Below are 27353 nucleotides of genomic sequence, written 5' to 3'. Positions count from 1 at the left end.
GTGGGGCCCAACCGGGCCGGCCCCGAGGGCCGAGGGCCCGGCACCGGGGCTGGGCAGGGGAGCGGGGACGGTCACTCCGCCCCGCCGTATGTCTGCGAGGAGCGGCCCCTGCCCGGGAAGGGGGAGGAGGCGGGCGGGCGCGGCGAGCGCCGAGGGTGGGAGCTGGGCCGGCTGCGCCGCGCGGGTGCGCGCCTCCGCGGAGCATTACGGCGCCCATTCCCGGCTCCCCGGCTCCGCCAGCGCTGAGGAGCGGCCGCGCGGAGCCCCGCAGCGCGGCCATGGCCGAGCGCCGCGCCTTCGCCCAGAAGATCAGCAGGTAGCGCGGCCGTGGGGCGGGGGGCGCGCTCGGCCCCGGCCCGGGGTGGGGCGGGCTGCCGGGCCCGGCCGGCGGGGAGGCGAGCGGGGAACCCGCCGCCGCGCCCCTGAGGGGGGAGCGGGCCCAGCGCGGGCCGCGGGCGCCCGCCGGCCTTCGGGCTGCTGACAGGGCGCGGGCCGGGGCGTCGCGCTGGGCCTGCCGTGAGCAGCCCCCGGCCGGGCTGCCGGGCAGGGTCCGCCCGGGCAGGGTCCGCCCAGGCCGGCTCCGCGGGGCTGCGGTTCCCCCCGTCTACAACAAAGGGGTGGGGGATGCGGCTGGCTGTGTGCGCGGTGCCGGCCGTGCGCGGTGCCGCTTCCCTGGGGAAGCGGAGCCGGCGCGGGCGGGAGGCAGGGAAGGAGGAAAAGCGCTGTTTGATTCAGCTGCCTGCGAACAAAGGCCGGCCGGGCGCATTGTGCAGCCCCCTCTCGCCGCACAATGGGCGGCCCAGCGCTCCCGGCAGCGCGGCCAGGGTTTTCCTGCCGGTGCGGGGGTGCGGAGCCTGCCCCCGGCCCTGCCCCGGCCCGGCTGCTCGCGGCGGGCCCGGCCGCTGTGCGCCGAGCTCGCCCTCCCGGCTCTGCCCGCGGCGGGGGGCCCTGTCCCGGCGCGGCGCCGCCCGGCTGGGAGCACCAAGCCTGCCTGCTTGTCTCCTTGCTGCCTGCAAGATGGAGAGAATAGGTCCCTTCCTTTTGTGTGTGATAAGCAGCTGGTTACTGTTAGCACAGTTCCTTGGACATGCAGAACTACTTGAGACTCACAGTGTTAAACATCCTTGTATTTTACAGTTTTGTGTTGTTTTGTGGTGTGTTTTTTTTTAAAGAGGAACATTTATAGGAAATTACCTGCTAACACCAGGTTTCTGCAGATCTCTATTCCAAGTTAAACATGTGGTTCCAGGTGGGAACCACAGTTTTTCAGTTTGCAGGTCTGACTGAATAGCCTTTGGTGACCGCGATACCTCTCCTAGCTGTAACTAGCAGCAGAGTGGAAGTGGGAGCCATCAGTTTCGCTGATGCTGTTCAGGAGGCTGTGGAGAATAGTGAAAGGAGTATCATTTTCACACCATTGAATGAGAAAACTGTAGGTACAAATAGTTGCAGTTACAGAAGCTGTGATGGAGAAGGGTCATGGATGAGGGAACATGAGGTCAAAGGAAAAGGCTAGGTAGGAGGCAGAAGAGTGGCATCAATCCCACCCCGCTCGCAAGCTGAAGATGAGTGAAGACATTGCTCCTCTCTCATGGTTCTCTGCAAACCTTGATGTGCACCAGCCAGGGTTTAAAGTGACAGATCAAGGTCTTAGGAGCAGGGAGAGGTGGGTTTGCTGCCACACCGTTTTCCTGGTTCTTGATTGTAGTCACAGAAATAGTCAAGTGAGAGACAAGTACTAGAAGTGAGAGCATAAAAGTTCTGCAGCTGTGACAGGAAGTTAAATAAAATGGCCCTGGGGTGACCACTGTGGGTGCTCATAATATTTCTACCTGTGTCAGGCACTATCTCAGTGTTCAATACATAGTAGCACAGATGTGCCACTTTTGTGTACCTTTTGGGCTAATCCATTTGATGGGTTTTCAGACTAACCAAACAGCAGCAGTGAGTGCGTGCAGGCAGAGGTGGTATTTTTGACGTGTTGCATCCATTTGTGGAGTTTACTGTTCATGGAGGCTGTGCCTGTGGAAGGACTCGGGTGGTCTGCAATGAGGTCAGCACCCTCATTGCACCTCAGGTCCACAATGAGGAGCAGGGCTGTTGCATCTCCAGCTCTTTCTTTTATGCTTATTTATAAGACTGCTGTGTTTCTCTCTGGGATTTCCCATATTGTAGTGTTGTCTTCTGAGAAATCTCAAGTTCCTGGTTCCTGAGCTGCACATCCAGTGCATGTGAAGGCAAAATCTTGTGGGCAGAAGAAATTATGAACCCAGGGGTGCCCAGACAGAGCTGTAGCCCTTCTTGTGCTGACACAGAATATGCTGCTGTGAATGTCGCTATCTCAGAGGTTGAGAGATTCAAGCAAGCCGCATACGGAAGTCCCAAGAGCTGTATTGGTGGCTGCTGGAAGCTCTCCCCTGTTCCATTGTTTAAAGAAGAATAAATCCATCACATTTTCACATGCTGCCCTCCAGTTTGGCTTACTCATCAAGGTAGACATAGCATTTGTCTTATTCACAGGAAGTAGCCATGCTGCACTTGGTTTGCCTGATAGCATGTAATTCAAATGGGATGCAATTCAGATCCATGAAGGTAAATTACCTTAAGACCTGCCTATGAAACAGAAGTAAGCTTCTAAGCTGGTTATTACAGTACTAGAGTGAAAAGAAACATGAGATTTGGCTGTTCTGTGTCTTAAAGGACCACAGATGGGGTCTTCAGAGTCCTGATTTACTGCCTGTGCTTTCTTCAACCAGTGTGGTGCACCTCAGGGGTATATACAGAACTGCGGTGCCATGCTGCATCTGTTTATTAGTCCTGGCATCTTTACGTGTTGGGGATAGCGGCTGTCAGTGACTGCTACAGCAGTTTCAAAATATCTGTTTCAGACGGTCTGTTACAACGTATCTTTCTGATTAGGTCCTGCTGCATTTTTGTTGGAAGACTTTAAACTAGAACAGATTTTTAGCCTGAACTTTGGCCATCACGTGTACTTACTGATTTCTTCTTGACTCCCATCAGAAGAAACTCCTGAGTTAAACTTACTATAGTGGGTTAATAATATGTGAAATCTTGCCTGAAATTGTTAATTTTTAATTGGTAATACATTTTTTATTAAACTGTATTGGAACTGCAGCATCATAATACTTCTGGAGCTGCATGTACGTTATTGTTTTTCCATCTCAGTGTAAGAACAGATGTACTTCTATTTAGTACCCCTGTTCAGCTGATACACCGTTTGGGGGACTGGAGGACACTTAGTGGAAGGGAGGATCCACACTGGCAGAGGTAAAGTTCACTCATTAAGGTGTTTCAGTAAAAGCCAAACAGTTAATACATTATCCTTGAGGAACCTCTAAGCTTCCTCTTCACTCTCAGCAGGGCTGGCGGCTCAGTACCGACCAAGCCGATTGCCGTGCCTGGCCTCTCTGGGGTTGTGCTGCACTGTTCCCACCAAGCACACTCCTTCACCTGTGTGTGCTTCAGATTCCTAGTGGCATTATCCCAGTATGTGTTGTGGGTATGGGGCTGCTTGGCAGAGAAATGGGATGTGAAAACCCCACCACCGAAAAGGTCAGTTCTGAGTTCCTGAATGTCCTGGTAATTGAAGCGTGTTGTATCCCAGCATTCCAGTCTTTCCAGGGGCAGGCAGAGGAAAAGGTATGCAGGTTTTTGTAGTTAAAATATAGAAAAAGGAAAAAAGTCGCCTTTTAAACATCACACAACGTACACAGTTCAGGCAAACTCATGTAGCCTTTCATGTGAGCCCCTGCCTCAGTGCTTAGTCATTGCTCTTGGACCATCCTGAGATCAGGTCATCTAGGGAGTCCAGAACTGGTTCTTTGGTTAGTCCGTCATGATTTTGAAAGTGTCTTTCCTTGCTTTTTTTTTTGAAAAAGAAAGAGTTTAGTGCATCCTTTACTGCTCCCACAGTTAAAAGAGTATCTTCCTGACTTGGGTTAACATACCTGCCTTACCCTCCATTTTGCTATGCATTTCAACCTCACACAAGGCCCAGAGTAAAAAATCACTTTTTGCCACTGGTCTTTACTCTCTTGCTGAGAATTTTCAGTTTTCCAGACCCCAGATCTCAGTGTAGTCTGGAGAAAATTGTTTTCACCCTCGTGGGTCCAGCCCCTCCCGAGGTCTTTCTGTGTGGACAGGAACCTCACCGTGTCATGAGGGACTGCTGTCTGGGGCTGGGGACTTCAGCAGAGTCCCGGCTGAAGAAGGATGACCCTGCTCTCAAACATTCAGTGATTTGGAAATTCCCTGTCATCCAGGGCTCTTACATTGTATATGGACAGATTTGTGGAGTAATCACAGCTTGTTGTCTTTATGGTTTTGAATTGAGGGAAAACACTTCTGTTCACTATGTTCACAGCTAGCATCTTATTTCTGCTGAAGCTCTCTTTACACTGATGGGGTACTGTAAAAGGTGACTTGGGAAGGCTAAACTTACATTTGTGTTCATTTAGAGTCCTTTTACATGCCTGAATGATGTGTCGGGGAGACTGACAGTCGCTTTTGCCATGCCTCAGGGTAAAAACAGGGATGGTGTGAAACCAGCACCCACTGAAACCGGTAGCAAAGCTGTCACTGGCTTCCATGAGCACTGAATCAGGCCAGAAATGTAGTGGTTGCAGCAGGATATTCATCACAGTTTATTCTCTTCCCACATCCAGATGCCATTTGCATTGTCAAAACACTATCACGCATAATTGAAAGTATTTTTAACAGAAACTTCAGAGCAGCTTTTTCCCATTCTTCAATAGTCACAATGTCTGCCCCTGTGCAGCCGTTGTGGATGTCTCGTGCGGGCGTCAGCAGCACTGTGGGAAGCCTGAGAAAATCTGTGGCTGCTTAAAGCGAGCAAGAAGGCAGGGGGAGAACAGTTCATCTCTAGGGCTCCACTACAAAACTGCTGCTTTGTACAACGCTTCCTTGTTTGGTTGGTTTTTTTTAATGTGAGGTGTGACTTTGATCTCTTCTGAAGAATCCAGTGCTGTGGTGATTTTCACAGTAAGGTATCTTGGGAGCTTATTCCCTTTGCTGCAGCCTAGGGGTGACGCTTTCAGCCTTAATAATCAAGTATTATCAGAAGAGCATCACAGGCAGCATTGTATGGTATTTTCTGTTTTAATTAATGGTAAGGAAAAAGGGAACACATTGTTGCTCATCTTCTGTGTTAATTTAAGACCCCACACTTCCTCTGCAGTGGTTAGTATCAGGCTGGGTATTTCCTCAGCTTCAGGTTGTAAATCAAACCCACTTCACTCAAAGGGAGAAGAGTTCACTTGGAGGGAAAAAGAACCTGGAGTTTAGGAGGAAGGCTGCATCCGGAGCCTGGCTGAACTGGAGGGAAGCTCAAGGCCATAGCTCTCCTTCAAGCAGGTTCCCTCATCCACTGCGACGCATACTTGGTGACTCACACCGTGGTTCAGGCCTGGAAGGAGCAGGTCGGCAGGCAGAGAGCCCAGGTGGAGCACGTAGGGGCAGAGGGACAGGTCATCTCAACTGCAGCGGCAAGATGCATGCAACCACCCAGTGCCATTTGGCTGTGGGGACTCAGATCTGAGTATAGTAGGATACATGCCTCCAGCCACGTGCAGAGTGGTACGCAAGTGAGCTGGCTGAACAGAGAGGGATGCTTTCACTTTAAAAAGTAAACTATGTAAATAGAGTTTTCTCCACTGCTGAGAGAGAACAAGCAGCTTTGCTATGGGTTGGCGCAGATGCCTCACTGTACCAGGCTGTCTTTCTCAAGAGGCAAAGGCTCGCTGAGTGTAGAGTCACTGCATGTGACACATAAGATGAAGAACAGGCAGGAGTAACAGTTCTGAAATTAGTGGGATGGGGAGAAACAAACAATGTGCATTGCTCTTTCAGAATGGGGAGGGCTATGGAAAAGAGAGACTTCCTCAAATCACTGCAGCAGATGATCTAACTGTGTACTGACCCACCTTTTCTGTGAAAAGGCAGAGTTCTTAACCTTGCATGGAATAACTGGACAGGTCTTGGTGAGCCTTTTCTTGGGGATATCAGAAGAACTGATATTTCCAGTATGCTGCTTAAGCTAAGGATGGGGTGGGAAGGAAGAATTTTTGATTTTGACCAGGTAAGCCACACAGAAACAGAATTTGTTTTTGTGTGTAGTAAAGAAACATGGAAATGCAAACAAATGGTTTCATTTTGTTATTTGCAGCTCAGAGTACTTTGAGAATGACCAGTCTTGTTTTGCTTTAGAAGCCACTTCCAAGGGGATTTTTTTCCTCGCCTTTGCCTTCCCACCCCCCCCCACCCCGCCCTGCATGAACCACAGGCACACACAATAATTAACCAGTGACGAAGGTCAGAAAGAAGATGATTAGGGAAGATGTACTTTAAACATAGACGTTCATGAGGCTGTGGGCTGTAATTAACTGAAATGTTTGTCTAAGGATCTCTGGTTACATTTTGAATAAAAGATAGTTATTAAAGAGGCAGTTTTTTATTTGTTCTTTTAATTGTCAAGAGCGTTAATGGCTCGTCTGTTCTGCCAAATGGATTTCTTTTTTTCCATTTGGAGACTTTTGAGATTTATTTCTCTTTTTCTGGTTGGGTTTGCTATAATAAACTTTTAAACCTAAGTTGGTTTGGGAAGCATAGCTTCTAGTTAGAAATAGTGCTCAGGGTTATAATATAACGTGAACTTACTAGTCATGAATAAATGGCATTTGTCATGGACAAATTTGGAGGAGGAGAAGGCAAGCATGTTATCAGTTTTAGGGAAACTGTGAACCTCTGTGATGAAGCAGTGAGTAAGCAGTCCTAAAAGTAGTCAGCTGAGGTGTTTTCTCAATAGGAAAATACTCATTTGGTTCTATAAAGCCCTGGTCAGGCCTTATCTGGAGTGAGTGGTCAGGGTGAAACACAGTGTGTTAAAAGGTGTGATTGCCAACTGGAACATAGCCGGAGAAGAGCCATCAGGGTGATCAGGGAGCAGAAAATCTATTGCAGGACCTGACCTTGCTCAGCTTCATAGAAGGAAGGCTGGGAGGGGACATGACTAAGTTTTGTGAATACCTTGTGAATAGGAAGGAGTGAGAGGAGGACTACTGAACCTAACTGATGATTTGGCACAAAACCAAATGAGTATAGATTAGCCATAAATACACGTGGTGATCAGATTACATTAGAAGATGGTTTCTAAATGTCAGAAGCATGATGTGTTCCATTAGGGAAAATGGTGTTCAATCCATTTGTGAATACATTGATACAGAAGGGTAGCCACCAAAAGCTGTGGATTAGACTGTAGGTTTGGAGTAAGCAGTAGTAAGTCCTGCGGTCTCTGCTGAGGAATTTTGAGTTTTTTTTTAGACAGTGGGCAGTTACTTCATGAGGGAAGAGGTTTGACTGGTAATTGTGAAAGCCAGAGAGATAGAATCACTTAAGACTTGAAAGTAATGATGGCGTCTTGGTCAAACCAATTGTTCAGTTCTGACTTTCTGTGATCGTGCTTCAGGGGAATTTTTAATATCCAGTGAGGTTATTAATAGGGCAGCAACACGGAGCAGCCATCGGTGTACAGTACATGGTCAGAAGCTGTGCTGATTAGTGCCACCATCCCTTTTGTTTTACCGTGTTTCTTCCCCTATTGCATGAAATGACCTTATCAGCAGGGATGATGTCAGGCAGTGTAATAGCATCCATGCAAACTCATAGCGCCCCTGAGCAATGCTATAATTGTAGCCAAGTTTGCTTCTGCCTTGAGTTGGGGTAAAGTGCAGTCATAGCTGGAGTTAAGGGTATATTGACAGGCTGTGCTCCAAGTACAACGCAGCTCCCAGCCGCTGCAGAGCTGCCCAGCTGAGACCAACATGCAGAAGAAGAAAGGACTGAGAACCTCTCTGGAGTCTCTATCACAATGCATGTCTCAGGTTTGTAAGAGGCCACTGCACGCAGGAGGAGCAGTGCTGAGTAATGTGGCTGGGCATTGGCAGTGGCTGCACAGCTGAGGACAGGTTCCCCCTCTAGCTGTACTTTCCATCTGGAAACAATGAAAATGGGGAAAGATTTTTAGCTTTTCCTGTGCTGTGCTGTGCTGCATGGTGGAACGTGGGTTCTCATTTTTCCTGCCAGCCATGTGGTGAAGGGCTCTCTTCTGCGTATCATCAGGAATTACACAAAACACACACTGAATAAGAGATTGGGTTTAAACCAGAGATTGTCTGCAACCAGGGGGCAAGCTTTTAAATTTCATCAGCCACAGATGCATGGTGTTTTCCATGCCAAGCAGCCATTTTAATACATTCCAAATTTTCCTATAAATGCTAGCAGCATGCATGGTTTGTTCTCATGTGTGCGTGTCTGTGAGTGTATGTGTGCACGTGGTGGGAGCAGGGAAGATGGTTTTTCTGAGGGCAATCAGACAGCCTGAATGTTGTCCATCCCCAGCAGGAGCTGTTTGGTCTGCTTTCAGAAGCCACCCTCCAGAAGTGAAAACACAGTCTCCTGTGGATAAAGGCAAACATGAACGAAATGACTTCTAGCAGCCAGAATACATAAACCTTTTTTTTTTTCCTTCTGCAATCACTTTTAAAAAAGACAAAATAATGCTTCCTTAGCTAATCTTACTCCCATACTCTGGCCTGAGGAAACATCTGCTCTCCATGGTAGGCTTGGTTGTCCCAGCTAGTTCCCTTTTAAGAGTTCCCTTCTCTTCCATTGACATCAGTTGCTTCCACCGGCCCCCATTCCTGCCCACCAGCATTCACTGCTACAGCAGTCCTCATGCTAGGAACCCATCCTGATGTCAAGGTTTTGCTCAGGGGAGGTTTAACTATCTTTACTTGACAGGATTTTAGGAGCTCATGTGCCATGCTGACACAGCACGTTCACTTGAGTGAGAGATCAGGAGTGAGTCTGTTAGCCATGATGCTGTTCCCACAGAGGACAGATACAGCAGAAAAAACCCCACCTTTGTCCATGCAGCCTCTTCATCTGTCTTACACACTGGTTAGAGTCTCTTTGGAGCCAGGACTTTCTTCTGGGAGACAGAGCGGACTGCAGTGCTGTGATGTGTTGTGACAGTTGGGAGCAGGTTTGTCACTAATAAAATGGTCATTGACTCCTAGAGAAGAGCACTCTTATGTTGGTGAGGTCCTGTAGACAAAGGACAGTCAGCAGCTTTTAGGAAAAATGTTTTTTTTTGTGTGGAAAAATATGGGTTTGGGTTTACTTTTGAAACAAAACCATTTCCACCATACTCAAAAATGTGGCTATCCCTGTTCTGCTGCTGAGGTGAGCTGCAGCTTACTGCTAGGTTACAAGGTGGCTGCTGTGGATGGTTGTCTTAGGGCTCGACCCATGGCTGTTTGTTAAGGCAGTCTTTGGCAAACAGCATTTCCCTCTCTGATGTGCTCTTCCTTTGCTGAGATGTTCACTTGGTGGATTTACCCAACTCTTGTGTTTTCAGGCTTACCATTGACAAAGTGGCTTATTGGGGAAAATAGAAAACCCCAGAGCATCACAGGGTGGATTTTACCCTCCAGGCATGGAAGGATTGATGTGCATTTTTCCTTCCTGGTGAGAAAAGCTGCCCAGCAGTGGGATTTCTCTCTGGCAGAGACCATAAGGCACCGTGCCCTGCTAGCCAGTGCATTGCCTGTCCCCACTGCTAGTCACCATAGTCTCATTGCTGCCTTTCACATCAGTTGTTCCCCGTTTGTCATTGCCTAGACATTTCAACCCACCTTGCGTGGGACTGCTTTTCTGCCCCTGAGCTGGGTGTTGAAGGGGTTGGATATTGGGTGGAAAGTGGCTGCTAGTCCTCATCTCTCTGACTGCAAAAACCAAAAATGGGCAAGGGATGAAAATGAGAGGGCAGAGCACAGAAGCAGATGTGTGACCAGGCTTGGAACTGCTGAGGGTGGCAGAGAGCACTGGAGGAGAGCTTTTCCTCGGTAGGAACTGGAAAGAGCCTGCCAGGGACAAGTTTATTTGTGCTCAGGATCATACGCATTTTATTGTCACAGATGTGCACAAGGGAGCAGTTCACTAAAGGAAAAAAAAATGTAATTGCCGTTAAGAATATGTATATGCAGCCTTGCAAGAATTTTGTGATTTTCTGGGAATTTAATATAGAAGGTCTGGTTTTTTGCTGGCCAGTGACACTCTTATTCCAACCAGTGCACAAATATTTGGTTTCATTCCAACAGCAGTGTAAAGTGGTTTTGATATATCATCTTCATTCTAATTCTTCTACAGAAATAATGTTGTCCCTGTCTTGTTTCAGAACTGTAGCTGCTGAAGTCAGGAAGCAAATCTCAGGGCAGTATGGAGGGTCTCCCCAGCTTCTCAAAAACCTCAATATTGGAGGCAGCGTCTCTCATCATACAACTGTAAGTAATGCTTGGAACATGGAAGGCTGAAGAAGGTGTGCATAGTTATTTCCATTACCATTTGGAAAGAAATTGCAATGTTAACAGTTTGTTGACCTAATCGGCCCTGATAACACAGAGGAAATTCCATGCAAAACCCATCGGGTTTTGAAGGTCTCTATCTTGCAGATCAGTTAGTGTGGCTGGGAATTTGTGTTTCTGCAGAATCTTTGTAGGACAAGGGGCTCCCTTGACCAGATGTTGGTTGGTTTATCCCAGAACAGCCTGAACTGGGCATTAAGTTCCACATGCATGTGTGGTTTGCTCCTTTGCAAGAGCTCTTTGCAAGCTCATGCACTTCAGGTGGCTGTTTTCTTGCATTTCTTGTTGCTCTTGAGAGTGGGACCACAGTGGCTCATCTACTCTTCAGAGGTATTTTAAATGTCATTGTGGAAGCTGAATGTGGTTATTCCTTAGGAATGTGTGTTTACTTACAAATTTACAGTCCACTTTCAAGAGTGGCTGAAATGTAGGCCTTGTTGTTAGAATCACCCGTTCTGAAGTCAGATTTTCTTGCATGGCCTACAGGTACATTCAAAATTTATTCAGTGTGGTGGTAAAAATGTCAAGAGTTCAGCATACTTTTTCAGGCTGGAACTGTATTTCTGGAAGCGTTCCTTTGATTTGGGTTGTTGCTTGAGGTCGCAGCAGTTTCTTTTGCAGTAGTCAACTTAGAAAACAAATATTATAGCTTCTTGTTTTCTTCAAAGAGAGTTGATTAGGTCAGGTGGTACTGGAAATGCGCCCTGAATTTGATGGTCTGTGCAAGCTGAGTTCACAAGAGTTCTTCTCTTGTCTTGGAATAGGGTCCTATAGAGTTTCCTCAGTTCATGTACTGTTTTGTGTCCAACATAATGCGTTAAAAGCTTTCTCATACAGAGCACAAATGCATCCTTGGAGCTAGTATCATCTCAAAAGGGATCTCCAAGACTGAGTTGACCTCTAGCTTAGAAGAGTGACTTCACTGTAGGCTGAAGGTTCATCTTTAAGGAGATCCTGCTGTGCCAGAGTCATTGGGGATTGAAGAGGGCTGGAATTCCTGTCATTTCCCTCTGTATCAGCCCTGTGAGTGCAAGGAGACCAGAAGGCTGGCTTTGTCAGCTGTGTGCCCAGCCTTAATGGTGAGTGAGCATGAAGGAGGAGGGGTTAATGAGAGCGGTGTGTCCAGGGCTAATGCTTTATCACAGCAATCTCTGTAGGGGTGTGGAATGATAATGCGAAGCCCTGACTTGGCAGTTCTCTGTGGTCTTTTGCATAATCCAGTATTAGGCAATAGGGAGGGACCCCTGCTATTAGCGGTGTAGGACTGGATGGAGCACTCAGGGTCACTGAATCCATTTCCCTGTGGCAAGCTGAGAAATAGACTTCTGCTTGTGAAGGACTCACTGGATGTCCATCCTACAAGCTGCAGTGCCTCACTTGTCTCACATGTGGTTTCATCTTGGAACAAGTTGGCTGAATTGCCTTTCTACTCCCCATTGCTTTCATAAAGCATGATCTCTTCTGTGTACCTCTCCAAGCTGTTCCTCAGCCAAGCATATTTTTGATAACTGTTTTTCCTTGTATCACCTCCTTTTGCTCTGAAATGTCTGTTCCACTTTTTCTTCCTATTTCTAAGGTTTTTCCATTCTGCCATCATCAAAGTGTGCGTGCTCGAAGTTTCAGTCCTGTTGATCTTCACCTGTAATTCTTAATTCAGGATCAGATTTGTTTGTCACAGTATTGGCAGCCCTGTCTTCAGTTCTGGTATTCCTCATTATCCTGTCACTGTTGTATTTTCTAGTAAATATATGCAAGAATCTATAAAAATCCTGGAAAAGGTCATGATAACTGAAAGCAGGGTCTGAGCCTTTCCTATCAAACTGCATTGTGTGATGGTTGATGTGATAAGCTCCTAGTTTGTCATACTAATTTCTGTGCTGAGCAGAGATGCTCTTCAGAAGCATGGAGCAGTAGTTTGTAGGAGATAGCCCATAGGAAAAGTACGTTTAGTTAAGTTGTGAGTCTATTTCCTGAGGGTGCATAATATGACAGAAGTTTGCTTCTACTGAATTTTGGGTTAATTTCTCTCCTTTAGGCATCCATCAGTCTGCTGTGCCTGCCTGTCCTGGTTTGATAATAAACATTATGTGGAGAAAACGCATTACTGCTGTGAAGCTGAAGTACCTGTTTGCTCTGGAAAGGTTCAGAAGTTTGTGTGCTGTTACACTTTTACAAAGAAATAGAAGGCCTTGTATCTGAATGGCAGTTTTGTGTAGTCATACTGGTTTGAAAGCCTGGAGTAGGGTGCGTAGTGTGGATTTAAATAAGGAAATTAACGCTAAAATGATGGATATTCTAATACAGCTGTGTGTGACTAGCGTTTCTTGTATCCACAATGGGAGCAAGTTGCATTGTTGAGTGTGCAGCATGGAACCGGGGGATTTTTAACAATAGTGGGGATGTGGTCTCTCTTATCCAGTGCATCTTGCTCATCATGTTGAGCACTTCCATAGTTATGATCCAGATAAGGTCAGTACTGATTCTATGTTGACAGTTGCCAACAGTAGCTGGCTTGTGGTAATTTGTCTGATAGTCTCATCACACGCAGTCCAATGGAGACACTTGTATGGAGAAATGTCTGCTTTTGTGAATGCAGGGCCCTCAGCACTGTGCTCAGGTGAGCATTCTGTTTCTTGTTGACTGAAGCCAGTGCAGGGACTTTTCACAGTCAACAGACTTGCATGTGGTTGAACCTAGGATAAATGCAAAAACCTGTCAGCTGGATTTTAGCAAGTCTCTTGCCTTCTGCTTCACGAGCAGCAGACAAAATGCTGCCAGAACTGTTTCTAATTTAGTATTTGGTAGAGCTGGGGAGAAGACACTGCTTTCAAATGACTGTACAGGAGCTGGCAGTTTATTATTGTCAGCCTCCACCCTTCTGACACTTTAGGAGAAGCTGATTTTAATTGCACATCCCTCAGATCTGCAGACCACAGACACAGGTCCAAAGCATTCAGAGGCTTTTCCTGTATAACCAAATGTGCCGAATTGGGACTCTGTGCAGGATGCAGTCCTTGCAGCACTGAGCTTTTATTTTTGAAATCCAGAACGGAAGGCACTGACAGTTTGTTACTGAGAAATAGAAGCTGGAAAGGTTTTGGAGCTAGATTAAGGACATTTTATTTTTTGAAGTTTTGCAAGTCTCTGTAAATCCACTTGTAAATTGAGTGTGTGTTTGCATCCTACTGTTTGTGTTCAGGGTTGTAAGCCACGAGCTATGCTCATTTTTGGTGCATCGAGAGGTTCAGTATTCTCTCGTGGGAGCTGGGGCTTCTTGCCACCAACCTCACTGATTGAATGCACTGAAAGTGGAGAGCTTGCACTTCCTTTCAAAGAATTCCCCAGCATCTTGCAGGATGGAGTATTTGCTTTGTTTATTTGATGAACCGGACTGTTTACTACAGGCTGTTATAACCCCTGGTGACTAACCACTTTCTTTTCTTTCCAAGGTTTTTTTTTTTTTTTTTTTTTTTTTTTTCTGTTGAGCAACTCCTTGTGCTATGGTGCTTGTTTAACTCTGTCTGCTCACCCTCTGCTGCACCGGTCATTTCTGCTCATTGCTGCATGCTGCAGCCTGGCGGAGGCCGGATTGTGCTCTCTGGATTTCTGCAGTAGTTTTACCTGGATGAAGCTGGATTGTGGATTGTTAGAGATTAGTGTGAGTTAGTGTTGAAGCAACCCAAAGCTTTCTCTGAATCTTGGTGTCCATGCCTCAGTTTGCTGTTTAATGGCTGCTTGTTATGCAGCTTTGCTGTAGGAAGAGCAGCGTTTTGGTTTTTATCTGCAAATGGACTCAGTAGTCTACTCTTTTCCCCTGTGTGTGCTATCCCTTTATGTGGGCAAATGATGTTATCAAAGGACAGAAAATAATCACTAGGTATCTGGACCACTTTTCCCTGCTGTTTCCGTCTCTTGTTCTACGTTAAGCAACTTAAAAAGTTGCTTAATGATATTTATATTGTTCAAATTAGATAAAGACTTATAAAATCTTGGATTTCTGAGTACTTCACTTTTGAGTGCCAAAGATAGTCATTGAAATGTTTTTGGTTGTTGTCCAAAACTTGATTTTTTTTTTTTTTTTTTTGCCTAAGAAAAGAAAACTTTCTTAGCTTTTTTTTTCAATCTGTAGAGGTATATTTTAATTAGAAGAGCAGCATTTCACAGAAATTGCAAATAAGCAGAATGAGTGTATATTCAGTTGTTTTACAGAAAAATCACAGCTGTTTCCAAAGGATTAGGGATAATACTTCCTGTTGGTGTATGTTATGCTATAGTTGAATGTTAGTGTGAGGAAGGAACACTGTTGCAAGAGATGTTAATTAGTCTGGGAATAAAGAGGTCTGGATTCTTGGACGTGATGTGATCTGACCATGTCTGCTCTTGGAGCTCCATTTTCTTCATGTGAAATAAAGGTGCTGTCATTTACATATCTTTGTAAAGCACTGTGGGGTTTATGGGCATTATCTGGACTAATTGAAGCTTTGTCTTGGATTTATCGGATGTCAGATTTTGGTTGTGTATTCAAAGATAGTCTGTAATTATTCAATAAGAGACTATAGGTTCCTTTATATATTTTTGCTGTTTATTTCGTGTAATTTAAAAGAAGAAAAAATAATTTGTGCAAATTAATGGAAAACATTACAAGGGGAAACATATCCTATGTGGCATAAAAAAGGGTGTTTTGAAGTGTTCAGAGCCAAGTAATTTTATCACCAAAATCACTAAAATGAAAAGGAAAATGAGCCAAGTCTTAACGCTCTCTCAAAGCTGATTAAGGCTTAATAGTGTCTCCCATTATATGTGTTTCCTGGAGGTTTTGCCCTGCCTTGCTGAATGGTCTATCCTCATCAGGCAGGGGAGGATGGGAGAGGCATCCACATCCTCTTCCCTGCCTCCTCCCATTAGCAGTTACTCACAGTTAACTCTGCTCTGGTGCAGGCGCTTTCTTTAGTGACTTAAAACTATTTCTAAAATGGGTTCTGAGTGAGTCCTGTTGCAGAGGTCACGAGCATTTTATATGTTAAATTGGTGAGTCTGATACCCGTTGAAAGGTTGCTGAGTCTCATTCATCTGCAATAACTTAAACAGTTTACAATTAGTTACCTCTGCTAATGTATAACTAAATGTTATTCTACCAAGTAAATTTGGTTGCTTAAACGAAGCATTCATGACAGGCCTGTTAATAAATACTCAGAATCTAAAAATGCTGTTAAATCCTACTCTTTGTTTATTAAAGTTAGTTGTGACACATCTTTTTTGGGGGATACAATGCATAAACAAACTGATGTTTAGTGGAAATGCTGCTAATACCCTAAACTGCAAAAAGTTCTTAATATTGGATTCAAATTGCAATGTAAAATTTTTCAGTCTAAGTCCCTGTTGGTCTGCTTGCAATCTTTCATGCTAATGCTGCCACGGTCCCAGCAAGCAGCAGTGAATTGGAAGATCACTGCTTCATGATGCTAAATTACAGCTGCTTTCTCCTTGTCATCTGTGTTGCTGCCGATTGCCTGTGAAGGCTCAGGAGAGCAGGTGGAGAGTGCTTTGGTACTGGCTGCGAGAGTGCATGAAGGAGTAAGTCTACGTCAGAGGACACGTGAGCATGTAAGGTGTAGATGCACTGCTGCAGCTGTTCCTTTGTATATATGCACTTGCAGTCTTTTGCAATAATGAGGCAGCTTAGATGCATTGTTAGCCTTTTCAGCGCTCAGCTAATATGAGAACCATGTCTCTATTACCTGGGCTAGCAGGGCTGGGTGGATGCACCCAGGCTTTGCACCGGCCTGGCTGATGCTGTCACTGTGCAGGGGTACTCACGTGGCTCTGCAGAGCCAGCTCGGAACAGCTGGCAAGGAGACTCGAGGCTGGAGGTCCACTGTGGTCCCCAGAGCTTCGGCCAGCAGGCTGAGCCTTACTCCGTGATGGCTGTGCTGCTGCAGCGGGCTGGCTGAGCGCTAGGGCTCATTGCTGGTGTCTCCAGGCAGGGCTGCTCAGGTGCACAGAGCTGACACCTTGGGACTGTCTGTGCCCAAATGTGGCTTGGACTGGCATGGTTTGTTAGGTGAAGCTTTGCGCCCCGTCAGTGTGGCAGGCACAGTATTTCTTGACCTGGGCACATACAGAAACCACTTCAGCTGTCCCATTGTGCTGCTCCCAAGCTCAATAACACAGGCAGCCCAGCTCTGGTGTCTTCATGTGTCTCGTGGTTAATTCATCCATACACTGGATGAATTACATTTTCCACTGATAATTGAGACGTGACTGTGCCAAGTATTTTCCACTCAGAAGAACATGCACGTTTGTGGTTACCACGGTGCAGCTTGCACAGTTCAGAGCCACCGTGGTTTGCCTGTGTGAACCCTAAGGATCCAGAGGGATCCATCTCTGCTGATCTGATGTAGTGTTTCTGCCAAAAGTGAGAAGTCTGTGATTTTTCTGCAGTCTCTGGTCAAATTGTTTGGCTTTTTCATTTCTGTAATAATGGAGCTTTGATGTTTCTGTTGTCTCAGTCTCTGCGCTCTCGGTTTTGGCACAATTTATCAGAGGGTAGCTCCTTCAGATCAGTCTCAGCACTTGCATTTGCTGTATCAAAGTCTTGGTTCTTCAAATACTCTCTTGGTGAAATGACATTATTCCTAGTCATCAAAGGAGAAACTGTCTTTCTTCTTACCCATCCTTGGAGGCATAACTCATGGCTTTTTGGGTTTGGTAAGAAATCGCTATAGTATTCCCAGATAACTAATTAATCTCTGATTAATATTAACGTTTCTATACCCAAATGGCTTCTTACATTAGCAACCAGTTACAACAGCAAATAACCTAGCAATATTTGTACATAGAACATTTCACTGGTTTTGTGACTGGCTGTTATTTGTTACATGTAGAATCCCCCTTTAGGTAGGTATATTTACAAATATTTCCTTTCATTAGAGCCTTTTTCCATTTTGAGCATTGTGATATTACATGAATTTGGCACACATTGCAGATCATTGAACTTGTCTGTAAAAAGAATCCAGAACTTAAAAATTCTCGGATCTTAAAAATGGAGGCTTCAGACTATTAATAAACAATTTTTGTCTTAATAGAGAGTGCTTACAGAATTTTTTGAGGTGTGTTTACAATTTGAAATGAAGGACTTTTATCAGTTATTTTCTATAGTAATTACGTCTTTCAGTACACCATGCAAAAGAAATAATAAGAGCTAGAGCAAAGGAGGAGATACAGAACTGCATTCCAGAGGCAATACACATGTATGGGGAGGTAATGACTGCACTTTATGACTGGGGAGGTGTCATCCTTGTTGAGGGTTGGTAGCTGTTGATGAAAAGCAGAGATTGCCTAGGAATCTCCTTGGTTCATTTGAATATTTCCATGTATTACAAATGCAGCAAAAAAATTAAATGCAGGAGTTCTCTGTGCTTACTAGTTATCAGGCATATGAAATTGGGAGTGTGGGTCTTCTGAAATGCAGTAATATCAATAGGCAAATAATGGGATTCTTAGAATTTGGATCCAGCCGTGAGAATTTTTGGAGTGTTTAGGTGAAAGAAAACGTATTTTATGCAAGTAAAACAACACGTTTTCTAATTACTTGAGCATTGTCAGGGGTTAATATTGTACTGCTCATGTTTTGAAACTTCTTAGGATGACTGTGGCCTGTAGTTCAAACTTAAAAATAAATCTGATGCCTGTGTTTACCAAATATATTTCTTCAAACTGTTATCTTCTTTAACTTGCCTGCAGATTTTTTTTTTTTTAAAGCGTGTTACATTTCCCATATTCTCAGATTTACACTGCGTCCTTCCTACGGGTACATCAGATTTGACTCTCGTTGCAGTTCCCTGAGATAACCAATATCCCTTTAAGGGTGACGGGATTCTGCCACAGCAAGAACAGGCCATCTGCATTCCTGAATGCTCAACAAGGGAAGTGACTGTTTGCCCTGGAGACCTAGGATAACTAAGAGAAAGCTGGGGCTCAGCTTTGAAATGTTAATCTGCTTCTTCTGTCCTTCCAAGATTTTGCCCAGGGAGGCAGTGGGTGGGAAGCTGGTATTAATTTAGAATGTGAAGCTTTGGCACAATCTGTTACAGTTTTAGCACATTATAAATTGTTTAATATTTAAGGAGGTATTGAAGTTAAGATGGAACTTTGTCCTGCTTTCAAAATTGGCAAGAAATATCACCCTGATTTTGAAGAAGTGCCTAGATGCCAAGTAAAAATAGTAGTCAGGATCCTCCCTGTGATGAGGAGCTCTGCAAGATTAATTTTTCAAGTTCCCTTATCATATCCTTGCAGAGAATTTTACTCCCACAGTGGAGGCAGGAGGTATAACTTTCCAGTCTCTGCCATTGTCATTTTTACAGGCTCCAAACTGTACTGGGATCCTCAGAGAGACTATGTCTCTGCCCTTAGGAATTAGGCATCTCATTTTAGATAAAAGGAAAATTGGTCTTGGATTGGGCTATGAGCAACTTGAGTTCAAATCCTTGTTCTGCCAGATGCATCCTGCCAAGCCATCACATCATAAACATTTAAAGTGCTGTTGTGGCTCCCTGTGAGAATAAGCATCTTGGGAGGGCAGAGGTGAGGGAGGGAGAAGGAAACATGGGGGACACGGTGGTTTTCATGTCTCTGCTGACATATGCTAGCTGGAAGAGTCTGCAGAATCATAGCTGGGAGCTGGGTGTGTTGCTCTAAGCATGTCCCACAAGACTACTCGTGATGCTTAGTACAACACGTGTGAATTAAGCAACAAAGTTCTGGAACAGGATCTAGAAATATCCCCTCTGCCCAGCTGTTTGTGTGGGGAAAGGATAGGCTAAAGTCCTTCAGGTGAAAATCTGAATGCCTTTGGATGCCAGGGCACACCACAGTGATCTACATAAGACTTCTTCTGTGCTTCAGCCAGTATCTGTGAGATTGAGATGATATTTGTCCCTTTTTTTTCCCTGGTTGCTACTGTGGTCCTTACTGAGCTACTGTACAGTGCCCAGGAGAGCAGACCTGTAGTCTTTAGGTACTGGTATAGGTGTAATTGGTTCAGAAAGGCAGCAAACTGGAGAGGAAGGCCGTTCAGGCATGCTAATTAAATACTTATCCTTTGGTCATTTCTTGAGCATGATGGAAAAGTGCATCTATGGCAAGAATTCCCATTGCCTTTGTTAGTGAGGCATCCCTGCTGCCTTTTGAATCGCCTTGCCCTGCACACTTCTGCTGGCTGAGCTCCCTCTGAGCATGGCTGCTGCTGCCTTCCCCGTACGAGGTCAGCACTGCCGCTCGGCAAACCCCTGGTCACTGGGCCAGGTGAGAAGTCCTGCTTGTCAAGAGGGGTCTGCTCCGTGCACGAGGGAGCTGGTTGCAGTCTGTTCTCAGGAATGCCACAACAGAGCAGGTCTAATACAAATCTGGCCTTTGAATTTTTATTTTTTCTTCCTTGGTGGGGTAGAGCAGGCTGTGTGCTTTGCAGCACGGTGCACCGGGTGTAGCTTTCCCTGCCTGCTCACCCTTTGCTCCTGCAGTCCTTGGGTGAGACGCTTGGCTAAAGTAAATGTGGGTTTGTTACCCTGCATGGGGTTACACCACATCCTCTAGCAGAGGCTTCTGCCTGTGTTGCCAGGTTTGTGCAGATGCTTCTTTTGTAACCGATGATGATGAGGCAGGTAGGTGCTCAAAAGAAGGAAATAAATAGGAGAGAGACATATTTCAGCTAGCAATGCTCTAAAACTACAGCAAAATACAATGTTTGCTGTCTAGAGAAGGACAAAGTCGATAGGAAACGAAGCTTTATTTTCAAGCTTTTAAGGGGATATAACAGTGAAGAATAACACAGCCTTAAAGAAGAAAGCTTGACTGTCCACGCTGCAGAAGAGTTGTAAACCTTTGAAATAGGGTTTTGTGATGCAACTGCTGAGAGCCATAACTGCAACAACACAGATGCACCCATGGAACGCGTGTGTTAAATAGTTTCTATAACCCAAATCAATCGGGCTGGTGTCTTAATTAAGCTGACAGAGCGTGTGTCTCTGGTCAGGTTAAGAACATATATATGCAGAAATGTTATTTGCAAGTGATGTGTTTGATTTGGGGTAATTGGGCTGTGTAAGCCTGAAAAAGGGAGAGTCACGTTTGATTTCTTCTGTACTTCCAGTTTATCAGGACATTGTATTTGGTGTTTACGTTGGCAGGGAGCATGTTATGACCCTTTTACTCATACCGGGTGGCTCCTTTCTCGCTGTGTATTCCTGTTCATCTTAATAACACGAATAGTGCTTGCCCTGAGTAAGGTGGCAGCATCTGATCCTGGGATAAAGACTGAGTGAAAACTGTGTTAAGGAATTGTCTGAAAGGCTGTGCAAAATTCTTTCTATAATTACAGCTCACACAAAACTGAAGAGTATTTTTTAGGAGAGCAGCAATTGCAACTCTGGGAGCAGGATTTCCTTTGCTTATTTGCCATGTGTAGTTGCCATTACTTTAGACTGTTCCGTAGTCCTGGTGGGGAAGATGGTGGGAGCTCCTGTACAGCTTTGGTTTCTGGAGGGCCTTAATAAACTCTTCTTGGAAGGAACAGACACCCTGTCAATGATTTCTTACAGTAACACTCCAGCATTATTAGGTTTATTAGCCACTTGGTAGGTGGACTGCATGTTTGCAAATACTTGACTGAAACCGTCCCTCTGCCTTTGGAAGTCTGAGGAAGAAAAACTGGCTGTGTTTTGTGGAGGAGGCACCTACTATTGCTTCCTAGGAGCTTTCATGAGGAATTGAAAAGGCTTTTTTCCTGGAAGCGGGACGAAGATACGCTGTCTGCAGCCTGCCAGCAAGCAGGGCTGTGGAAGAGGACAGCTTTGTAGCTCCTCAGCTGTTCCCCCATTTCTGCTGCAGCAGATTTCAAAATCTTATTATGCACCTGGAACCGGGGCTTGCTGTTCTTGTGGTAATCTGGCAATCAGCTGTTCATCAGAGTGCGCAAGGATAAGAGTGGAACTTTTGTGAACTGGGAAAGTATCACAATCCTAATGGGCCAGGGCAGTCGGCTCTTGGGTGCCTCCTTATTCTTCCTGGTGCTGTGAGGAGGTAAGTTGAGCCTGGAGGCTTGGAGGTGAGGTGATAGAGCAGGTTCTGCTCCTTAGTTGATGGTGAGGTTGGGTAACCTGGTCTTTATGTGAAGTTGTCTTGATTCCTTCACTGTGCGCATTTGATCTGATGGGTTCAAATGATGATTTCAGGTGACTGATGCTTTGGCTGGATAAAGCAGGAATAGCCTCTTGTATATTGTGTCTGTTCTTGGTCTCATCCACAGGTTCAGAGTGCATAAATATGCAGAGTGCACTCATATGCAGGAGCATAAAGCAGGAGGGAGTAAAGGTTAAGCCATCAGCAGTGAGAGGCATGAGATAAGCTCTCGTGGTTCAGTTCAGACATGGGGACACCATTTGGGTTCATTTTCCTTTTGGTGCATTTATTCATCCTTATTTCCTCCTCCTCTTTTATCACTTCTTCCCCCACAAATATCTAAAGCTTAAAATAATGTGCTTGCCTTTTATCTGCCAATAGTCTGACACGAAGTAGTTCCTCTTCATAACCATGAATTTATGTTTGGCCTGTTTACTCAGGTGCTAGAAAGTATTTCTGGCTGCACAGATGGTGAGTCTAATACGAGCTTCTGGGTTTGACTTTTATGTTTGTTTACATCTTCATGGTACAATGGTACAATCATCTGAAAAGACAAACTGGAAAATTGTGAATTGCAACTTTGGGCCTAATCGTGAGATGTGTGAAGGGCTTAGAAAGCCCTGGAGTGCAGACGGGGGACATGGTGTTGGATAGACCCCTAAGCACTGCTTGCCTTTCCCGATTAGGTGCTTTTAACTAGCGAAGCCAGTTCATTCATCTTTTGTCCAATACATTGCAATGATCTTGTTGGACAAGTGAAATTTGAGTTGTAAAATGCCAGGAATGGGGAAACATGGTGTCTTTGGGGCAGTGGCAGTCTCTGTCTTGTGCTGGCTCGGTCCTGCATATCCCTCTCCACTCTGTGTTAATCCAGAGGGTTTTTTCCTCACCTGTGTGTAATTGTCTTCTGTTTATCAGGATGAATGGATTAGTAAAATCAGAGGGAATGAGAAGTTTCCTCTTTGTTATCCTGGGGAGCCACGAAGGTAATTGAGTTTGTGCAGATGGAGACACAACACTTGCATGGTCAGCTCAGTTTTGCTGAGAAGTGCACTGGAAGCTGCCTTAGCTTTGGAGCTGCCACTGGGGAAGGGAGGTCAGCAGGAGGAGTAAAAGTAAGCCTTAAAATGTTAAGGCTTAAAAAATAGGGTCAGTTAACAGCTTTAAGTCACCCTCCCAGGCTACCTTAACCCTCTGGCCTTCTTCCAGTGAGGGTGCTTTCAGTGTCCAGCTCTGAGCTGCATCACGGCATGGATAGGGCTCTGGACTGGTTGTGAGAGGAGCTGGGGAAGTGTCTTTTCCCAGAGCCTCTGCAGCTTTTGCCCAGTGATTTTTGTTATTTTTAGCTTCATTTGTAAAGAGTTTCTTACTCTTCTTTGGTTTTGAGGTTTATCGGTAGAAAGGATTCTATGCACGCGAAGTAGCAGTAGTGTCATGCAGCGGCTCTTCTGAAAAAACATGCACTTCTAGCAGTTTCTCAATAATAAACTGTCACACTTCAGTGCTGTATGTTTTGTCAGTTATCTAGTGCCAAATGGAGCCGGTCTATCTGTATGTAAGGAACAGATAGTGTGAGGTGATGACATGTTAACTGTAATGTGGGAAAGAGCAATGACAAGTTCTGCTCGTTGTGAGTGTTGCAGTGATGAAAACAATTAAAAGTATCTGGTTTGTATTTTCAAAAGTTCTCCAAACCACATACTTTAAATTCATTTCAAGAGTTCAGGATTAGAAGGGGAAGAAAGGTTATAGGGTCAGAATTAAATAGATAATGATGATGGTGGTGTGTTTCTTTACACAGAAATTACTTTGTATTTTTTACCTAAATTGCAGAACTAAATACTGAGTTCCTAGACATCATATTTTTTTGGTGGACCAGATTCTTATCTGGCATAAAGACATCTGGTCCAACTCACCTGACTTCATTGGAGTCACGCCATTTTTCTGGTGAAGAATTTGCCTTCTGTATTTCAAGAAAATTGTAGTATTCATTGAAGTTGGCTGTGGTAGGAGAGATTCTTTCAATACCCCCTGCGTTAGCCAAGTCTTTTTCCTTGAATAAAAAGTTGATTCATTTCAGAATTTTTTGGCAATAGAAGTTTTAAAACTGGAATTTGGGATTGGTATAGCAAATTTTTTGAGAAGCATGTCTAGAACTTATTTATTAAATATTCTTTTTAAAGGTATTTCCAGCAGAAGACGAGTTACAGGATAGTTCCCTGTCCCACAGAAATAATCTGGATGACAGGAAAGAGGAAGCAGTAAAGAAAAAATGCTGAATTTTGTCATGTATTTGTGACTCATATTAAAGCACTCAGCTTCGCTGGGATGTGCCAGGGAATTCTAGGAAATCTGTCAGTTGCTGTAGAGACAGGTTCCTCAAAACTTGTTTTTAGTGTTCCATTTTCTTAATGTCTATGTTTATGTACAGCCTCAGAGCATAATGATCTCAGAATATATATATGTATTTATATAATATACATATGCAGAAATACAGTTATGCAATGTGAGTATGTATCCAGTTTATGCATCATTTCTTTTCATGTAGCTAAAAAAAGCTCACTTTTTTTTTGGTATGGTGAGATCAGTATTTCCAGTGAAATCTGCTGGTTTCCTGCACGTGTGTTTGTTCAGTCATTCCTTGCACTTTGGGTGCAAGCTTTGTGCCCAGTAAAGATGCTTGTCAATGTCCATTTTACTTGGAGCAGTGTACCTTCCTGGAGTAGGCAGGGTCATCGTGGCACTGAAGGGCCTAATATCAGGGAGAAGGGGTGGTTAAACTTGTATCTGTGGTAGACAAACATTGTGTTGTGCTCTCCAGAGAGGTGGTTTAATTCAAAATAATGTTGGTCTTTAGAGTTCTGTGGCTTCTTAAGTTCCTGGTAAATCAGCCCCTGCTCTGGATTTCTGTCTGGGGGCCGCACATGAGGTTGAAAGAGTTCTTGCATCCTGGATCAGGATGAAGGTTTCCTTTGTGATCAGAGCACGGTAAAAATAAATCCAAAGTCATACACGTGGGGAATAAAGTACAAAATTTTCTTTTGATGCATGCTGATGAATTTCTTGAAAATAGATGAAAATCCTTTTTTTTAATTCGGGGTTTGTTTTTATTTTTAGGTGATGATGGTATGCATCACAGAAATATCCAGAGACATATCAGATAAAAGATAAGACTTGAAAAATAGCTTTGTGATGTGTATTAGCGAAGGTTAACACCACTAAGGTTAATTATCATCTGATGTTAGCTCAAGTTTCCTCAACAAGGCAGAAAAGCTGATTTAAAAAACAAAGTAGAACATGTGTATGTGCTTTTTCTTTTTTCTTTCAGCGTGTTTTAAGACCTTTCTGTCGCATGTTTTTCCCCAGGTACCGCTTACAGAAGCAGTGGACCCGGTTGAGTTGGAGGACTACCTTATTACACACCCAATTGCAGTGGAGTCTGGACCCCTGAGAGACTTGCTTGAGTTTCCTTCCGATGACATTGAGGTTGTGTACACCCCCCGAGAATGTCGAACGCTTGTGTCGGCTGTGCCTGAAGAGAGGTAGGACGTGACAGGGTGACACCTGGCTCAAGGGAATTAATTGTACTGCATTTGAGTATCTGCAAGGCTGAAGCCTGGAATTTTTGGTTGCAGATGCCTGGAAGAGTAAATATAAACCGAAGTGAAAGTATGTGTGTTTAAGAAGTCGTTATCGTGTCTGTGGTTTTGAAGGTGTTTGTTTCTGTTCTTTCAACAGTGAGATGGACCCTCATGTGAGGGACTGTGTAAGAAGTTACACAGAAGACTGGGCGATTGTGAACAGAAAGTGAGTTCCCTGTGGTATTTGTCAGCTTGATTTCGTATTTTTGCAGGTTGACTAGCTGGTATGAGTAGGCTCAAAAATTACCGTCCTGGCTACTGATTCCATGTGTCCCAGCTTTTAGTTGCCTAGCTCAGCTGAACCAATGCTTTGTGTTTAGCTGAAATGATGCTTTGTGTTTTGAAAATCAGATCTCAGATGTCAAAACCCCTTGGGGCATTTTTGAAAATTTAGGCCATTTTAGTCAACAGTTGCTGCTTTAGAATGGTGGAGAAATTAGGGGATGCGAACAAGTAAAATTATTTTCAGCATTTGTTTCTTTCTTTGTTCCATATGTTTTCAGCTCTTTTTAGAGAGCAGTTGCATTAGTTTTGTAATTATATAATATTTATGTGCAGTTACAACCCCTTGATAGATAAGGTGCCCTCTGCAGCTTTCATTTAGTCCCTAAGAGAATTTGAGAAAGTACATAATTTAAACAAGTAATTGTTAATATTTGAACTATCACAACACTTACCTAATGAGTGAACATTTTAGAGAACGTACATGCATTGATTAATTTATGCAAATTAGCGGGAAGGTTTCTGAGGGGCTTTACTTGGAACATACACTCTCTCAGATGATTGAAAGTCTGATAACTTCAAGAGCCACTGTCAAGGAGTAAGTGATCCATGTGATGTGCATCACCTACAAATGACTTGACTACAGCTACAGCTCTGCCCTTGTGGCTGTTGCTACAATTCACTGGTTTAATGTTGTCCTGCGAACCACTTCAGGGGATGCTGAAGATATGCTTTGCAGTGCTAAGATGACCTAATAAAAATGTGTTTTGTAATCTCATACCAAAAAAAAAACCACGCACCCACCCCCCCAGCCAGAAAGAAACATGAGAGAGAGAGATGCTTTATTAACTCCCAGCCTTTGTGGGCAGAGTCTAGCATGTGTAGTAGGCTTGGACAATGTGACCCACCCAGCCAGCACACCTCTTGGCTTCTCAGTGACTTTCACTGGTATCTGGAATACCTGGCTGTGATTCCTCACTGAGGAGGTTCAGTTGGAGACACCAGAGCTTTTTGTCCTGTGCAGATCAGCTGCAGGTTGCATTCTGTGTCAAGGGAAGGCATGAAGCTAAAGACATCAGAGTTGCCTGAGTGGGTTGAAGGCATGATAAGTGATTGTTGAACTACAGTCAAAAGTTGTCTTGCCCCTTCAGAGGAGGGCAATTAATTACCAGCACCTCTGAAGTTAGGTCAGATTTAGAGTGACTTTACACTTGTTGGTGGAGCTGTGATTGAAATGCAGACATCCAGGTGAGGATTATACAGATCATGTTGTTCAGCTCCCAGGAATTATAATCTAGTGAGGAAAATGCTTTCCTCCTTTTTCTCCTCCCTTTCGTTATTCCCTGCTAGCATCTCTGTGGTTTTCACATGTCTGTGCAGCCTTCTGTGGTGACTTTAGTAATGGGGCGTGATTAGAACAATTAATTCGAGATGTGACCCCAGCACTACATTGGGACTGCCTTAGAGTGTGTATTGTAAGGAGGCTGTGGCTCTGGCCGTATGAGTGTGTAAATAAAGACATAGTACCAGTTGGTATAAAAAAAATTGTTAGTCAAAGAGATCTGATCTTGTCAGCAACAGTAGACAGACTGTTTACTAGCAAGCACTCTTACACCCTGGAAAGCTCTGAAGGACCTGATTCTGCTTATAAAGATGCTATGAGAAGATGCTCATTTTTGTTGGGGTTGGAAAGTTGTGTGTTTTCCAGAGGTGCTCAGGACTTGGGCGCTTCATGCAGTCTTACCTGAAGTCATTGTTTTGGCTTTCAAGTTACTAATATTGTCTACTCTAAGTCAGCTCTTGCTCCAGCAGAACCACTGGCCTTCAGTCCTCACGTTCTTGACCTGTT

At 44.5% G+C, this 27353-nt stretch overlaps 1 protein-coding gene across 7 annotated transcripts in view; it reads left to right on the top strand.

The window, feature by feature from the left end:
• Positions 1–205: 205 nt before the first annotated feature.
• Positions 206–27353, top strand: part of DOCK7 (dedicator of cytokinesis 7) — a 107006-nt gene continuing 79858 nt past the window's right edge. For all 7 annotated transcript variants that reach the window (XM_040610069.1, XM_040610068.1, XM_040610067.1 and 4 more), the window contains exons 1-4: positions 206–316; positions 10277–10382; positions 25008–25183; positions 25380–25448. In XM_040610069.1, the coding sequence (XP_040466003.1) occupies positions 279–316; positions 10277–10382; positions 25008–25183; positions 25380–25448 (389 nt within the window). In that variant the 5' untranslated portion in view covers positions 206–278. The remainder of the gene's footprint in view (positions 317–10276; positions 10383–25007; positions 25184–25379; positions 25449–27353) is intronic.

Source organism: Falco naumanni, chromosome 11 (genome assembly GCF_017639655.2).
Source record: "Falco naumanni isolate bFalNau1 chromosome 11, bFalNau1.pat, whole genome shotgun sequence".
In the NCBI taxonomy this organism is placed as follows: Eukaryota; Metazoa; Chordata; class Aves; order Falconiformes; family Falconidae; genus Falco; species Falco naumanni.
This window is presented reverse-complemented; position numbering and strand designations above follow the sequence as displayed.